Raw genomic sequence first — 16,905 nt, forward strand, 5'->3', positions numbered from 1 at the left:
CATAAAAGAAGAGACAGAAGGAGTTATTGTATAGTGATAAAGGGGTCAATTTAGCATGAGGATATAACAATGATAAATATATAGGCACCCAACACTGGAGCACCCAGATATATAAAGTAAATATCTTTAGAGCTAAACAGAGAGATAGACTCCAACAGGATAACAGCTGGATAATTTAACACCCCACTTTCAGACACTGAAACAGATCATCCAGACTGAAAATCAACAAAGAAACATCAGACTTAATCTGCACTATAGACCAAATGGATCTAATAGATATTTACAAAACATTTAATCCAACAGCTGCAAAATACACATTTTTCTCCTCAGCACATAGATCATTCTCAAGAATATGTCAGATGTTAAGCCACAAAACAAGTCTTAAAACATTCAAAAAATTGAAATAATATCAAGTAACTTCTCTGAACACAATGGAATAAAACTAGCAGTTGATAACAAGAGGAATTTTGGAAACTCTACAAACACATGGAATGTAAACAATATGCTCCTGAATGACTAGTTGGTCAATGAAGAGATTAAAAGAGAAATTGAAAAATTTCTTGAAACAAATGATGATGGAAACACAATATACCAAAACCTATGGGTTACAGCAAAAGCAGTGCTAAGAGATTAATTTGTAGCTCTAAGTGCCTACATCAAAAAAGAAGCAAACCTTCAGATAAACAACCTGACAATAAATGCTTGAAGCAATGGATATCCCATTTACTCTGATGTAGTTATTACACATTGCATGCCTGCATCAAAATATCTCATGTAACCCATAAAAATACACACCTACAATGTACTCACAAAAATTAAAAATTAAAAAATAAGAAGCCTGCAGTTAATGAAGTTGAAATTCCAGAAATTCGCTGGAATGCTAGGAAAGAATCCAGAGACTCAGGGAAGTGGATCTGTTGGAATGGATCTAGTCTATCTATGTGCAAGCAGCTGGGAGGCCCAGGGGGATATTCCCTTCAATCGAGGAATTAAGAAATGTTTCGATGTGGTTGTGGGAGGAGGGCAGGATGCTTAAGAGCTCTGATGGGTTGATAGGTGCAGCAAACCACCATGGCACATGTTTACCTATGTAACAGACCTGTACATCCTGCACACATCCAGGAACTTAAAATAAAATATTTTTTAAAAGAACATGATTATACTCCTACAACTGAAAAAAAGAAAGAACAGGGGGTAACTCAGCAAACCTGGATAGGAGAGTCATAGAGAAACCACCTTGAAAGAAGTTAAAACCATTAGTTGAGGGATATATCCAGGTTGAGGAACACAGGGAGACAACACAGGAAGAAGAACCTCAACTTAACTCTTCTCCCTGCTCTAATGTCCTCAGAAGCTCCCTTGTGCCTAAACCCATTCAGAAGCTAGAAGACCAGCAACCTTACTGATGTGACCCACCAAGACTGGTTTCCTAAGGCAGAGAATAGAATGGAAAAGAATGGAATGTGTGTCTGAAAGGACAAACTTGTAATACCCTTTTCTCATGTGGGTCTTGACACATTTTTGTGTCAAAGTTAGGTAGGACTCAAAATGAACTGAGTGATGTACAATCTTCTGATATTCTCTAGAAGTGATTGCACAAGATTGAAATGATTGCTTCCTTCAATGCTTGGAGGAATTAGCTGTTCATGCCCTTTGAGCCCAGAGAATGTTTTGTGGGAAGACTTTCAATTCCTGATTCCTTTTCTTTAATAGCTTTAGAATGACTCTCTATTTTTTATTTGTTTGTGCACCTTGGTGAGTTAGATTTTTGAGAAATTCATCCATTTCCTCTAAATTAAATTCCTGGCATAAGGTTCTTGTTATTTTCTTTTTGGTGTCTGCAGACTCTGCAACTGATTATATGTACCTTTTCCTTTTTTCTTTTTCTTTTCTTTTCTTTTCTTTTCTTTTTCTTTTTCTGGGACAGAGTCTCACTGTCACCCAGACTGGGTTGCAGTGGTACAATCTTGGCTCACTGCAACCTCTGCCTCCCAGGTTCAAGCAATTCTCCTGCCTCAGCCACCCAAGTAGCTGGGATTACAGGCATGTGCCACCATGCCTGGGTAATTTTTCTTTTTTTTTTTTTTTTTTAGTAGAGACAGGGTTTTACCATGTTGTCCAGGCTGCTCTAGAACTCTTGACCTAAAGTGATCCCCCTGGCCTCGGCCCCTTTTTTTCTTTTTTTTCATGGTCAGTTCAGGAGAGTTTTAGCTTCATTATAGGCTACAGAACCAACTTTCGGCTTCATCTATCCTTTCTAATATTTACTGTTTCCTATTTCTCTAATCCTAGCTGTTTATTTCTTCCCTTTACTTTCCCTGGGCTTGTTTTGCTAGAGTGGAATGCAGAGGGATGAGTATTCCAGGAAGGCACAAAAATTGTGCCAAGTCTTGGAGCTAGGGATGAGTGGGGAAGGGACATGTTCAACCATTCTAAACCATTCCCTCCCCAACTCCCAGCTCCCAGGTATGTGGCCCTCGCAGGAAGAGCCCAGGAATGGGCCAAACACCTCACTTCTTTGCTCTGAGGACCACCCCAACCCTCCCATCAACAGCTCCAGAAACCCAATGGTCCTTCCTGGAAACAGGGGGCTGGCATCAGTCAGAGGTGTTTGAACCATGTCCCTCTGGGCCTGAGGGGCAGAAGGGGTCATATTATGGAATTTAAGGAGCCCCTGTCATCAGAACCTGACTTAATCTGTTTCACATATTAGACTTCCACATAAAAGTTGACTTGGAAAAAGACTTCTGCAGCTAAACGAAAGTTTGAAACTACCTTGGTGATAAAATATAAGCAGACTAGCTTTCTCTTCTAGCTTTCCTACTCATTTCCCAGAAGACTTTGGTCAAGTTATTTAATCTCTTTGCATCCATTTCCTCATCTATGAAATGGGCATGATCATAATGGTACGTACCTCCTCAAACTAAATATATAACATGAACAGAGTCCTCAGCATAGCACCCTTTTCTCTACAGGAGTTAATTTTCATTGTTTTTCTTTTTTCTGCTAGAGAAAGTAAGCAGAAAACAGCTCCTTGGATGGCTTCCCATGGTGAGTGGCTGGGGCACATCTGTGTCCCTTTTTCCTCTCTGGCTCCTTGTGGCCTGGACAGCCAGAAGGAAGCCATGCCATGCTGCTTCAGCCCTCAGCTTCCCTCTTGCATTTCCTAAAAAAGTTTTTGGTGCCCAGCTCCAGCTCAGCAGATTCAGGATCCCCCTTCATCATGACTTGGTCAACACCCTACTCAGGCCAAGGTCCTCTGAGAGCTCCAAGCCTCCCCACTCCCTATAAAAGGCAGGCAGAACAGCCAGAGGAGCAGAGAGGCAAAGAAACATTGTGAAATCTCCATCTCTTACCCTTCAACATGAAAGTCTCTGCAGCGCTTCTGTGCCTGCTGCTTATAACAGCAGCTTTCAATCCCCAGGGACTTGCTCAGCCAGGTAAGTCACCATCACCTCCCCTCTCCCTCTCTTTCCCTCTGTTTCTCTCTTCAAGGAAGACCTAAGCCCAAGTGCTCCCACTTTTTTTTTTTTTTTTTAGATTGAGTCTCATTCTGTTGCCCAGGCTGGAGTGCATGGGTGAGATCTTGGCTCACTGCAACCTTCGCTTCCCAGGTTCAAGCGATTCTCTTGCCTCAGCCTTCTGAGTAGCTGGGATTACAGGCACCCGCTACCACGTGCAGCTAATTTTTGTATTTTTACTAGAGAAGGGGTTTCATTATGTGGGCCAGGCTGGTCTCAAACTCTTGACCTCAAGTGATCCTCCCATCTCGGCCTCCCAAAGTGCTGGGATTACAGGCGTGAGCAGCCATGCCCAGCCAAGTGCCCCACTTCTAAGCCCACCAGAATAGTAAGGCTCCTCAGAGGTTCACTTTAACATCTAATTTTAAAGATAGAAAGCTGAAGCCCATGTTGGAGACAGAAGGGACCCTACCCGCCCACCTCCAGGTTATCCCAGAGCAAGAATGAAACCTAAGCTCCTGACTCCAAATTTAGGGCCTTTTCTTTGACCTCATCTGATTTTCCCAAACTCTGCACATCTGGGACCACACCCAGTACCTCTCCCACTGGCCTTGCCCGTGGCCTCCCGCTAGATGGCAGTGACATGTCCTCACCATGCAGCTGAGCCTTTGAGATCCTGAGGCCCATGTCACAGGTCCCACCTCACCTCGGGGTCTAGGGCGGGAGCGCTGGGCTTGGAGGTGGGTAAGATCTACTTCTTCCTCTTTGCTTTGCATCCCATACAGATGCTCCCTGCTGTATTCAAGCTGAGAAAAGCCTAAAATATTCTCAAAGCTTTTTATTTGTAACTATTTCTAGATGCACTCAACGTCCCATCCACTTGCTGCTTCACATTTAGCAGTAAGAAGATCTCCTTGCAGAGGTTGAAGAGCTATCGGATCACCACCAGCCGGTGTCCCCAGAAGGCTGTCATGTGGGTAGAAAAGTCCCTGCTCACCTGGCTCCTCCCCAACCCCACATTCCCCAGTCCAAAATTCTGCCCCAGGAGACAGACATCAGACTGACCTGGGATCTTACTCAGGATGAGATCTAACCAGACTATGTGATGCAAATCCTCCTATTTTGGCTGCACAACAGGCCCGAAGACGGCCTATAATTTCCCATGCCCTGCTTGCTGGATGGGCACCAGGCCACACCCTTTAGCAGATGCCAAGATCAGTTTCCCAGGGGCAGCAAGAGCACTGGTTGCCTCCAGAGACCCCTTCTGTCCACACACCTCCTACTTCCTGTCCCGCAGGGGTGGCTCTTCACCTGTAGCAGGTGGGTCAGGCAGGTTTAGAGCCCAGTGTGTCATCTCCTAGGTAAACCCTCAAAGGGTTCCATCTAACTGCCCCAGCTTTCCTTCCTCCACAGCTTCAGAACCAAACTGGGCAAGGAGATGTGTGCTGACCCAAAGGAGAAGTGGGTCCAGAATTGTATGAAGCACCTGGGCCAGAAAGCTCACACGCTGAAGACTTGAACTCTGCTACCCCCACTGAAATCAAGCGGGAGTATGTGAAATGACTTTTCCATTCTCCTCCAGCCTCCTCTTCTATACTTTGGAATATTTCTACCATAATTTTCAAATCGGATGCATTCTGTTTGGTGATTCAAAATGTACTATGTGTTAAGTAATATTGGCTATTATATGACTTGTTGCTGGTTTGGAGTTTATTTGGGTATTGGTGATCTTTTTTAAAGCAAGGTGTTGAGCAAGTTGGTTGCTGTCTGTAAGCCCCCTTCCCTTCCACTGTGAGCTGCTAGCAGTGGGTTTCTCTTTGGCTCCCAGAGGTTGAGAGCGTGCCTGTGGGAGTCATGGACATGAAGGGATGCTGCAATGTAGGGAGGCGATGCATCCTCCCAATGTAGGGAAGTGAATGTGAGGCGTTGCTAAATATGTTATTGTGGAAAGATGAATGCAATGGTAGGACTGCTGACATTTTACAAAAAATACACTTTATTTAAAATCTCTTACACAGTGGTGTTTTCTTCAGAAGTGACTTCCAACCAGTAGGAGCTCTAGGAGGTGTGGGTGGATGACAGAGCATGCCAGTGGATGGCGGATGTACACAGGCCCTGGCCGTGAGGCTAGCCTGGCTCATCTGAGTTTCAGGGAGAGCCTGCCTCACCAGCCCAGGCTGTTCTGGAACAATGGCTCCAGTCCTCAGCATGGGCGCTCCTGGCTTGCAACTCATCAGTTTCATATTCAGTTAATTTCTTTCTTTAAAATCATACTCCTGCCAAAAGTAAACCCCTCCCTCCCCCTCTAGTCTCCCACCCCAATCTATGCCTCCCCACTCGAAGCAGCAAGTGATTCAGACTTCATGTGCACCTGACACCCAGAGGGAAACCAGATGACCAAGTCCTAGTGAGCCTCAGGCTTGGTAGGGAAGAGGGCACTTGGTCCGAACAGACCTTAGAGGATGGGAAAGTGTGGTCATAGCAAAGATTCTTTTAGGGGAGGTCCAAGAGGGCAATGTGGGGAGAGGGCCTGGGAGGAATATCCCCAAACGGTCAGATTTGGGTTTCCAGAGTGTAAAAGTTGGAGACATGTAGAAAGGAAAGATGAGGGCAGGTTCTAGAGGAATTAGAATATCAGGGTGGGGAATTTAGACTCAGTTCTGAAGGCAGGAGGAAGGTGTGAAGGTTTTTGAGTTATCCAGAGGGAAGAATGGATGCCAGGAAGAGTAGCTTTTGGCTGTGGATAAGATGGAGTTGAGAAGGGAGGGCTGAAAACAGCCTACTGCAAGAGAAAATAGGGGCTGAAGGGCAGTCATGGGGGTGGAAGAGAGGAGGCAGATAAAGAAGACGGCCAGATGTGTGATGGGGGGCAGTCATAAGGGCTGAGGAAGGGCAGTCATGGGGGTGGAGGGGAGGAAACAGATTAAGAAGACTGGGCCAGATGTGTGACTTGTTGAATGGGGAATGAGGGAAACACAGCATGAGACCTTTGTCCTCTAAAAGTGACCTTTAAAGGTAAAGGTGTGCCAACCCCAAGACCTAGAAATACTTCCTTCCTTGGCTATTCTTCCTTGAATCACACGTTGTAGAAATTGGAGCTTGGGAATGTCCCTTTTAAGGCATCGGGCCTCCTCTTCCTATATGTCCACCGAGGGTTCTCCTGCTCTTCCCAAGACAGCCTCACTCCTCCAGATAAGCTGGGTGGGCATTTCAATCAGACTCGGAACCCACCCATGCCTGGACACCCACCGAGATCTTCCTCAAGGAGAGATTGGGCACTGCTGACAACAGCAGGGCCTGTCCCCCAGATCTGGTACCACGCTGCGTCAGGCAGTACACTTGGCAATTTGGGACACCTGGAGGAGCTATCCTGGGAGGCAACGGCCCTGGGCTCTAACACCAGATCTGCCCCTGAATTGCTGCGTCTCTCTTTAGCACTCAGTCACCTCATCTGTAAAATGGGTTTAGCAACATTTTACAGGCAGACAACCTCACATGATCCCCTCCAGCTAGGGCAGCTGTGATTTGGTGATAACATCACCCCCGGAGGCCGCTGGGCAGAGAAATGTTTCTATGTCTATCTGGGACCTTACCTGTTGTGTTGGACTCGTGTGTTGGTGCGTGTGTGTGTATGTGTGTGCCTGTGTGTGTGTGTGTGTGTGTATTTTTCTCTTCTTAGGGAGAAGTGCCTTACTTGTTGTGTTGGACTCGTGTGTTGGTACATGTGTGTGTGTGCCTGTGTGTGTGTGTATGTGTATGTGTGTATTTTTCTCTTCTTACGGAGAAAGGTCTTGCACCCAGCTGTGAACCCCAACTTTCTGTTCCACTGTACCCCTCTTGGCAGCCAAATCTAGAGGCAGAGAATCTGCACCACCACCCCGAGTCAAAGCTTACCCCCCAGGACAAAGGCAGTCACTGAGAGGTACTGAGTCACATTTTAGCTCAGTTCCTCTGGCACCAGGTACAACATGTCTCCCTCCTCCTGCCCCATCCTTCTGCCCCTGGCTTCCACCTCTCAACGCCAACCAAGTTTTCACTCTGAAATCCAAGAGACACAGAGGGCTGGGGGTTGATCATTCTATAATTTAAATGTAGAAAGTGCAACAACATAGCTTATCAAGACCAAGCAGATCCTCTGTGACCCAGCAAAAGCGGGGCAGAAGGAATGGTATAGGACTGGGGATTTCCGGGACAGGTGAAGCTACGTGGTTTCCAGAGCCCATAATGGAAAGAAATCTGCTCATTTTCTTTTTGGCAGGCAGTGGCTCAGCTTTTTAATGTGATTCTGAACCCATCTAGCCTGGTTCAAGGCGCAGGCCTCGTTGCCTCTCTTCAGCTTGAATCTGTGAACAGAGAATAAGAGAGAAGGCTGAACCACCCAAGCCACCACTGGGTGAGCACCACACAAGCCCCATCTCCTCCGGCTGCCAGGTCCCCTAAGCTGCTCTTGCTGGGCCTTGGGCTCCCCTCTGTAAATGAAGTTGCTGTACAGGATGTGTGGTTTGCATGGTGGGGAACCAAAGCACCAGGAGCTTATGAATTGAGCTTCCTGGACCCCTCTCCTGGTTTCAATTTGGTGTATCAGGGTGGGGCTGAAGAGCCTGAAAACATTCTGATGATTAGGTGGGATGAGAAATTCCCATCCTAGAATAGCTCTCTGCTCCAACTTTAATGTTTTTGTGTCCATCTGGGGCCTTACTTGTTGCGTTGGACTCGTGTGTTGGTGCGTGTGTGTGTGTGCCTGTGTGTGTGTGTGTGTGTGTATTTTTCTCTTCTGATCTGTCTACTTCCTAAACTGGACTATTGTCCAATCTATAGACCAATTCTGTCTCTTACTATCTGGTTGATCTTAGACAAATATCTCTACCTTCCTGAACCTCACTTTTCATGATAACAAAAATATGTACCCCAAGAGGATCGACAGAGAGAATATACACAAAAAAGACTTAAAATACTGACTGGTATGTGAAAGCTACCCCAGTTATGTTTGTAAAGACCCTGTGATGCAGCTATGTTTATGCCCCTTCACGGATAAGAAATACAGAAGGATACGCAGATAATTAGGTACAAAGGAGTTACCTCTCCATGGTCATCCAAGACTATGGGTTCCAAATCTAGAGGCAGGAAGTAATCCTGGTTCCCTTGCTCTTCCTAGTGCACAATAACCCCTTGTGCTTTTGTTAAACAATTCCTTCCTCTTAGCGCATAATGCTGGGATGTAATACTTGGCACCTTGGAGTTTCAGGAAACACAAGTCACTGCAGGAGCACAGATGCGTCCTTCCTCACACCTGCTAGGAAGCTCCGTGCTCCCTCTAGCGCCCAAGCGCGGTTTGCACCCAGATGCTGGCAACTCTGGGTTTAGAAACCTTATTCTGGTAAAATACTGTCATCTAGTGTCTACTCTTCTAATTCCAGGCTGGCGGGGTTCTGTTCTCTAGGGAGAGATTGAGCAGGTGATCACTTACATTAAGCCCTCATTGGAGCAGCTGGAGCTGGTATTTCTGTAACACTGGATTGCCCGCAGGGAAATCTCTTTCTCCACAAATGAGAAGCAACATCTGGAGAAGGGTACCTGCACTGGAAGAGGAACACAAATGATGGTTTGTATCCATTTCTCAAACTCTCACCTGTAGCACAATTTTTAAAAAACAAGCAAAAAAACACCTCCCGGGACAAGCCCTGGTTTGGGGACCACATCCGGAGGGTGCCGGCATGGCTCTGTCTCATCAGCCACCTCGTTCTGGGGCTAGGTAAAGAGTCAGAAGATTGGGGTTCAGATCAGAGCTCCCCGCACCCCAGCTGAATGGCCTTGAGGAAGATGTGCCTTCACCGCAGCCCTAGACTTCCCATCTGTAAAATAAGACTTTTTGGAGCCTGGTTTCTAAAGGCTCATCCGGTTTTGGTATTTCACCACATATGCATGGTTCTACCCCAGTACTCATGTCCAAGGGTCCTGGGCCCCACACCCTGGGGACCTGGTCAGTCTGATGCAGGACACGGTGGTCCACAGTTCACAGACCTGATCTGGGGAAGATTAGGAATCGTTTGAGGACTCCAAGCTGATGAGATGACAAGGGAAGAGCTCCCAGGAACTAGCTAGCTGCCCTACTCAATCTCTTGAATCCCCTCCTGCCCTGGTCCTCGGCTCTTTCCTAGCCCCCAACCCCCACTCTGTTCATTTGTGCATTCTCCTCCCACACCACACCCCGCAAGAGACCTGCATTCCAACCCCAGCTTCTTCCTCCTAGTTTTTCTGTTTGCAACCCCTTTCATGCCTCTTACTAGGTTGCTACTCTCCAAACAGCCTTGGAGAGCGGGCATAATCAACTCCATTTCACTGACAGAGAAAGCAGAGTTTGAGAGCTAAAGTGACTTGCCAAAGAGTAGCCAACTGTTAGAGCCCAGTCTTGCCTTCAGACTCTGCTTTGTGTCTGTCACACTGTGGAAGCTACACCCAGGCCCTCCCCTGGACCTCGGGCCTCCCCGCTTTAACCAAGTAACCTCACAGGCTCCCTCCCTTGGGTCTGGATGAAGCAGAGCCTCCTTGTACTGAAGCTGGCAGTTCAGTTCTCTGTGTTTGCCCCAACTCATGGTTCTCCTACTGGCTCTCACCCCCAGCCCGTCCAAGTTCACCATTCCTCCTCTTTAGATAGGAAGAGGGGAGACTGAGTTGATGAGTTCAAGGAGGCCTGCTCCAACCCCAGAGTGGCTGACCATGTTTCTGCCCTCCCTAGAGAGACACAAAGGGATGCCTGCCACACTCACTGCTCTTGCTGTCCACGTCTTGCGGCCACATCCCAGCTAGCAGCAAGCACACCAGGGCCGTGGTGATGATTTGCATGTCTTCTGGTCTGGCTCTGGCCTTCCTGGAGCAGCTTTGATGAGCCTGGTGAAGCTAAGAGCTCACCACTGTGCCATCCTGAGATGCCGAGGGCTTTTATTGTTTGAAAAAACTCCACCCAAAACTCCAGGCCATGGTGGGAGCCACAAGTGGGAAGCCATAGGGACAGGGAACAGTTGCTCACACCCAGTGACCATGTGGTAAACTCCTTTCCCCACCTCTCCTGGGTGTTATTTGTGGTGATGGATTGATAGGTTGCATTGGGAACTTCCCCAAGTGTGGGAGCAGATAAGAATCTTGAAAAAGTGCGTGGGAACTGCCCTGGTTGAGTGGGAAGCAAAGAAAAGTAAGTGAGAGGAAGTGGCCTGTGTGTGGCTTATCCAACCCTACGTCATTCCATCCAGGCATGTACTGCTGCTTCAGGGTAGAAGAGTTGGGACCTGAGCAGAGATACACCTGCATTTGAATCCCAGTTCTGCAGAGGAGGGATTACATAAACTTACCAAAATGCATATTCACACAAAATGCAAATAGCAATGCATGTCTCAAGGATGTGCGATAAGAATTAAATAACATTCTCTATGTCAAGTGACTGGCCTAGATATTGGCCATTTCTCTTTTTTTCTGTTTTTTTTTTTTTTTTTTTTTTTTTCAATCCTCAACACTTTTCAACAGCTTATTCTGTTCTAAGTCCTTGGTTAGCCCCAGGGAAGGCAGTTATCAATGAGGAGCACTGCCTGACCTCGAGCCACTTCTCTTCAACTCACAGATAAACAAGTGAAAGGCACCCAGTGTAAGCACAGAGATAGATGCGTTATATCGGGGTTACAGAGAGGACTGAGAGCTGCTCACCAGCATCTGAGAGTCCTGCCAGGGAAATTTTCCCTTTTTGTTTTTTTTCTAGAGTCCCACTCTGTCGCCCAGGCTGGAGTGCAGTGGTTCAAACACACTGCAGCCTCAAACTCCTGGGCTCAAGCGATCCTCCCGCCTCAGCCAAGGAATTTTCCCTTTTTTTTTTTTTCTAGAGTCTCATTCTGTTGCCCAGGCTGGAGTGCAGTGGCGCAAACTCACTGCAGCCTCAAACTCCTGGGCTCAAGCGATCCTCCTGCCTCAGCCTCACAAGTAGGTGGAACTATAGGTGTGCACTACCTCGCCCAGATAATTCTTTTCTTAATTTTGTATTTGCATAGAGATGGAGTCTCATTGTGTTCCCCAGGCTGGTCTTGAACTCCTAGGTTCAAGCAATCCTTCTGCTTCAGCCTCCCAAAGCGCTGGGATTACAGGTGTGAGCCACCACCCCAGCCAGGAGAATGTTCTTTAAGCAACATCTCCTGTGTACTGATGTGGAGAGGGGAATGCCAAGTAGAGGCAGGGTTTTGTATGAGGACAACAAGGCATAAGGGAGCACACTTCATTTCAAATCATCAGGAAAAGCAGAAGTGTAGGGTCCAAGGAGAGTGACAGGAGTGAGAGAGTGGTTGCAGAGAGATGTGGATGTACATTACAGAGAAGACTGGGTCATGAAGATGTATGCAGTGCTTGGAATAAAGAACACATAGTAGGTGCTCAAGAAAAAGTAGCTGAGCCAAATCTAGGCATTGAAATCATGAGGCCTGTGTGCATCATATAGAGTGACAGCTAGACTGATCTACTCTGATTGTGCACTCTTCAGCTCAAAAACCCGCAGTGGCTCCACACTGTCTGTATGCCTCAGTGGATGCCAGCACATTCGGTTAACTGCAATTCCTGACTGCAAATGACTGCCACTTGCTGTACTATCTCTGGGATTTTGCTCCTGCTGTAACCTCCACCTGCAGAGCCCACCTCTCTATCTCCCTCTGTGAACATCCTACCCATTGCAAATGTCATTGTCGCCACAAAGGCACTTCTGTCATATCTGGCAGACAGGATCTCAGCCTCTTGTGAGAACCCTCATGGCTGGATCGCCATATAATTCCTGCAACACTTTCCTTTAGTCCACCCTCCAAACATGGGAATGTCCAAGTTGAAAGGGCTCTTTCAGACTATCTACAACAATGGCTCTTAAAGTTTTCTGGGAGAGCTTTTGCACAAATCTGAATATTTTAGTCCCATTTCAGAATCAGAATCAGAACACATGTGTCTGTACATGTTGGAAAGAAAAAATTTCCAGGTAATTTTCTCAGACACCAGAAGATAAGAATCACATATCTCGTATGATCACTTCATATTATGATGAAACGAGAGGAAAGTAACTTGTCCAAGGTCATGCTGACCTCAGGGACAATGGAACTTGAGCCCTGGTCTTTTCATCTTCATGTGCAACTGCCTCTGAGAATACACTTTTTGCACAGTCCACAACTAACTTCCTCTGCTCAGACCAACCAAGTACCATTTATCCTTTCCACTGCTTCCTGCCACCTGAAAAGCGGTTGAAACCACAAACTACTGTTGTCTCTATCCTATTCTCTTTGTCGTTAGAGATGAATAAATACTATGTGCTATTCATCCTACTATGCACTATGCATCCATCTTTTTCTTTCCACTTTTAATTTAAGTTCCGGGGCACATGTGCAGGGTGTACCATTTTCTTTATCCAGTCTATCATTGATGGACATTCGGGTTAATTCCATGTCTTTGCTATTGTGAAGGTGCATGTGCCTGTATCTTTATAATAGAATGATTTATATTCCTTTGAGTATATACCCAGGAGTGGGATTGCTGGGTCGAATGGTCTTTCTACAGGAGATGAGTACTTTTTTCTGCCTTTACCATAGGGTGTCAGGAGAGAGAGAAGACACAAGCGGGTGGTCAATCAGCCTAATGTAACTGCAGGTCCTTTAGATGCAGGAAACAGACAGGGGAAAATGTGGCCACCTTGGAAATTCTTTGCTCTTCCCCTCCTCCTGGGGTTGCTGGCCAGCCCAATCAAGAAGGGAAACAGGGCTGCCCTCTCCACCATTCGCTTCCCCTCCCCCCGCCTCACTGTGGCCACAGTCAGACCTGCACAGGCAAAAAGAGAACAGCAAGATTTAGTCATGCTTTTCCTTTCCAGGCTCCCTCAGCACATGGAAGGAACTGGCTGGAGGCTCTTATCACACAGGAGCGTAATGTTTCTCATGGGTGTCTCTTCCACCCCAACGTGACTGCCAAGGGCACAGACTTCTCTAGGCTCTAGCACAAAGACTAGGACCAAGTAATAACTCAATTAAATAGTTGTGTAACTGAGCAAGCTGGGACAGATGGCATAGGATGGACTGATGTATAAGAGATGCTCTCAGAATAAACACTGAACAAGTTATTCATATGAACACATTTCTTCGTTAGAAATTTGAAAATCAGAACTGCCTGGAGATAGGTTTTCTTAGTCATCTTTTACGAAATAAGTACCAAATAAAAGAGGATAGGTAGAGACCAGATAGAGTTCGGCCCACGCAGCTGCCTCTTAAGACATCTCTTCCAGCAGCGCCCAGTGGAGTCCAAAGGTGTCCAGGAGTGTTCCAGCCCTCTTTCCTCCTCCTGGATGGCCCAAGTGGCCTGGGGCTTGGCCATGCCTGCTCGCCTTGCAGCTACAGTTCAGCCTGATCCTTGCAGATCAGGGCACAGAAACCAACAAGGGAGAAGTCATTTACCCAGCATCACACAAGCACAGAAATACTGGTCTTGCTTTGTCCAGCTCTGGGGTCAAGTCTTCTGGGTTCCCTCACTTAGGGAGGAAGCAAGCTATAGAGGAAATGCAGGATAGTCAGACACAACTGGGTCAGATCTCAGCTCCACCACTTGACCCTAGGCAAGTAATTTACACTTTCTGAGCCTTTGCTCTCTCATTGTAAGCTCCACAGCTAACCGGACTTGGCACAGCTCTCCTCATTGTTTTTAAGATAAACTCTCCAGGCTGAGGCAGGAGAATCGCTTGACCCCTGGAGGCCGAGGTTGCAGTGAGCCAAGATCACACCACTGCACTCCAGCTTGGGCAACAGAATAACAGTCCAGTCTCAATAAAATAAAATAATGAAAATAAATAAACAAACTTCCCAAACCTCAAACACATTTATTTGAGGTTATCCGAAGGATCGAGTGAGATTTAAGAGGAGGGAAGGGAGAGGAAAATAAAAAGTTGGATTATTCAAAATCATCATGGAGCACCTAATATGTACCAGACACGGGGGATACCACAGCGGGACAAGACAAACAATACAGGCCCTGGTATTGGGAATTGTGCTAAGTCGAGGTTAGTGCTTCAAGGAGACAGACAATGTCCTGTGAGCTGCAGAGTGTGCAGAAATGCTCACCACAGGGCCAGACACATAGTAGATGCTCAATGAAACTGTGTCCTTTTCCCCTCCATCCTGGACCACTCTCAGCATCAGCGCATGAATCCAGGCAGTGCCACCCTCTCTCCCACTGGGGCCCATTTCCTGGTCTCTTTCCCTTCTCATCTGGTGCTGCTTGACACTCACACCAAGGCTTGTGTCATTGCCCACCTAAGCAGGGTGTCCTCTTGGGTCTTCAAGTCTGCACCAGACCCCCTACCTCCTGCAAGCACAAGTTCAAATCCACAGCAAGGACCTGAGCACCCAAATACCTCGGGATTCAAAGCCCTTTCTCATGTTTTCCAGCACCTCATTACATTCTGCCCACATTCCCTTTCCCCCTATTTTTCCCCTGACATTTAGCACTTTTTTTTTAAAGGAGCCCTCTGCTATTTACATCTCAGAAACAACATGAAGGAGGCATGGAGAACCCCTCATAGCAACAGAAAAACCAAGGGATGCCCCAAAGGATGTCACAGGCACCCAGCTTTTCAATGTGCTGCTGACTCCGACACCAACATGGTCCACCATGCTCAGGGTGACATGCAACTGTCTTGGTTGGTCTCAGAGGGCCCTGCACAGCACAGTCAGCAGACTTGCAGCAACAGAGTCCCACTTGCTGTCTGCACATACACTGGGATTTACTGCCCCTTCTGCCTGGAGTACTCTTTCCTGCTTTATGTGCCTAACTTCTTTTTTTTTTTTTTTTTTTTGAGACAGAGTCTTGCTCTGTCGCCCAGGCTGGAGCGCAGTGGCTGGATCTCGGCTCACTGCAAGCTCCGCCTCCCGGGTTTACGCCATTCTCCTGCCTCAGCCTCCCGAGTAGCTGGGACTACAGGCGCCCGCCACCTCGCCCGGCTAGTTTTTTGTATTTTTTAGTAGAGACGGGGTTTCACCGTGTTAGCCAGGATGGTCTCGATCTCCTGACCTCGTGATCCGCCTGTCTCGGCCTCCCAAAGTGCTGGGATTACAGGCTTGAGCCACCGCGCCCGGCCTGTGCCTAACTTCTTGCAGGCTGTCCAACGCGGAGCTCCGCGAGTGAACCCAGCCCACTCCTCACAGCAGGTACCTCACGCTAGTGTAATTTCCTGGTGGTTCACACTCCTTCCTCTCTAGAAGTTTCCAGAGAGCAGGAGTCTCTCTGCCACCGTCAGCATTTCATGCTGCAGCGTTTAACACCGCACTCTGTGCAGTAACTATTAGCAGGAGAAGACAGAAGGAGAGATTTTAACATCACTATGGCTGAGCTCATGTCACAGAGGAGAAATGAAGACCCTGGAGGTTAGTAGACAGACAGGAGTTCACACAGGTTGCCTGGATTGGAATCAGGATAACAAGCTCTGGCCCAAATCCTATGCTTGGTTATACCACACTGTGTAGTAGAAGACTGCAATTGCCATTTGTGCTAATGGGCACCATTTGACACAGTGACAGGTTGCAGTTCAACAGTGTATTCATTCATTCATTCATTCATTCATTCAGCAAGCAAGCAAGCAAGCAAGCAAGCAAGCAAGCAAGCATCTTTCAGCTGGGCCTACAAGGATAAAGGCAGGATTTGTCGGACGGGGAGAAGAAACAGGGGCCAGCATGGTGAGCAGGGGTTACGAGGGTGGGGTCTGAAGCCAGAATGCCCTGTTGCCTAGTCCCAGCTTCCCTGAACACTATTTGCATAACTTCTTTGAGTTACTTAACCACTGAACCTCATCTATAAACAGAGATAATAATAGCATCTGCTTATAGGCTTGTTGTGAAAATTAAATATAAAGTACTTAGAATAGTGCCTGACATATTTCTCTGGGAAAATGGGAACAGTGACATCACTATATGAAAATGTGTAGGCTGCTGTCTTCAGAGCTGGGGGTGTGTGAGGCTGCATGGCAAGGGGTGGCTAGAAATGAAGGGTGAGGAGGGCTGGGCCCAGTTGTGCAAGATCCTGTTTACTGAGCTTTGTCTTGATCCTGTTGGCAATAGAGGGCCTGAGCTAATCTTTTGCTCAGGACAGGGTGGCCCAATTTGTGGTGAGGGCTGAGGGCTGGTGCCAAAGGCTAGAACATATTGAAAGGAGGCAACCAGGTTGGGGAGGCTGGGAAAGAGCTCTGGTGAGAGATGAGGAGGGTCGAGGTTGCGTATGGGAGCATGTGAAAATCAGGGTATGAGCTGGCTCTGCCACCTGCTCTCTGTTGGATTTGGGCAAGTTCCTCTGTCTGAGCCTCAATTTCCTCACCCCAAAAGTGGGAAGGTTGGCCTAATTCAGCAACTCTTGTCCTTGAAATGGGATTCTTATATGGATCATTCGGGAAGCTTTGGTC

The 16,905-nt window shown here is 47.3% G+C and overlaps 2 protein-coding genes across 2 annotated transcripts; one reads left to right on the forward strand and one right to left on the reverse strand.

The window, feature by feature from the left end:
* Positions 1 to 3,259: 3,259 nt before the first annotated feature.
* LOC105485158 (C-C motif chemokine ligand 13) lies at positions 3,260 to 5,474 on the forward strand. The gene is made up of 3 exons (XM_011747380.3): positions 3,260 to 3,440; positions 4,320 to 4,434; positions 4,875 to 5,474. The coding sequence occupies exons 1-3, from the start codon at positions 3,365 to 3,367 to the stop codon at positions 4,978 to 4,980; spliced, it is 297 nt and encodes a 98-aa protein (XP_011745682.1). The 5' UTR covers positions 3,260 to 3,364; the 3' UTR covers positions 4,981 to 5,474.
* A 1,995-nt stretch (positions 5,475 to 7,469) lies between these two features.
* Positions 7,470 to 10,912, reverse strand: LOC105485157 (C-C motif chemokine ligand 1). Its single transcript, XM_011747379.3, has 3 exons — positions 10,229 to 10,912; positions 8,929 to 9,040; positions 7,470 to 7,804 (listed from the first exon to the last, which is right to left on the reverse strand). The coding sequence occupies exons 1-3, from the start codon at positions 10,302 to 10,304 to the stop codon at positions 7,702 to 7,704; spliced, it is 291 nt and encodes a 96-aa protein (XP_011745681.1). The 5' UTR covers positions 10,305 to 10,912; the 3' UTR covers positions 7,470 to 7,701.
* Between the last annotated feature and the right edge of the window lie 5,993 nt (positions 10,913 to 16,905).

The sequence above is a fragment of the Macaca nemestrina genome, chromosome 17, assembly GCF_043159975.1.
Source record: "Macaca nemestrina isolate mMacNem1 chromosome 17, mMacNem.hap1, whole genome shotgun sequence".
NCBI classification, from domain to species: Eukaryota; Metazoa; Chordata; class Mammalia; order Primates; family Cercopithecidae; genus Macaca; species Macaca nemestrina.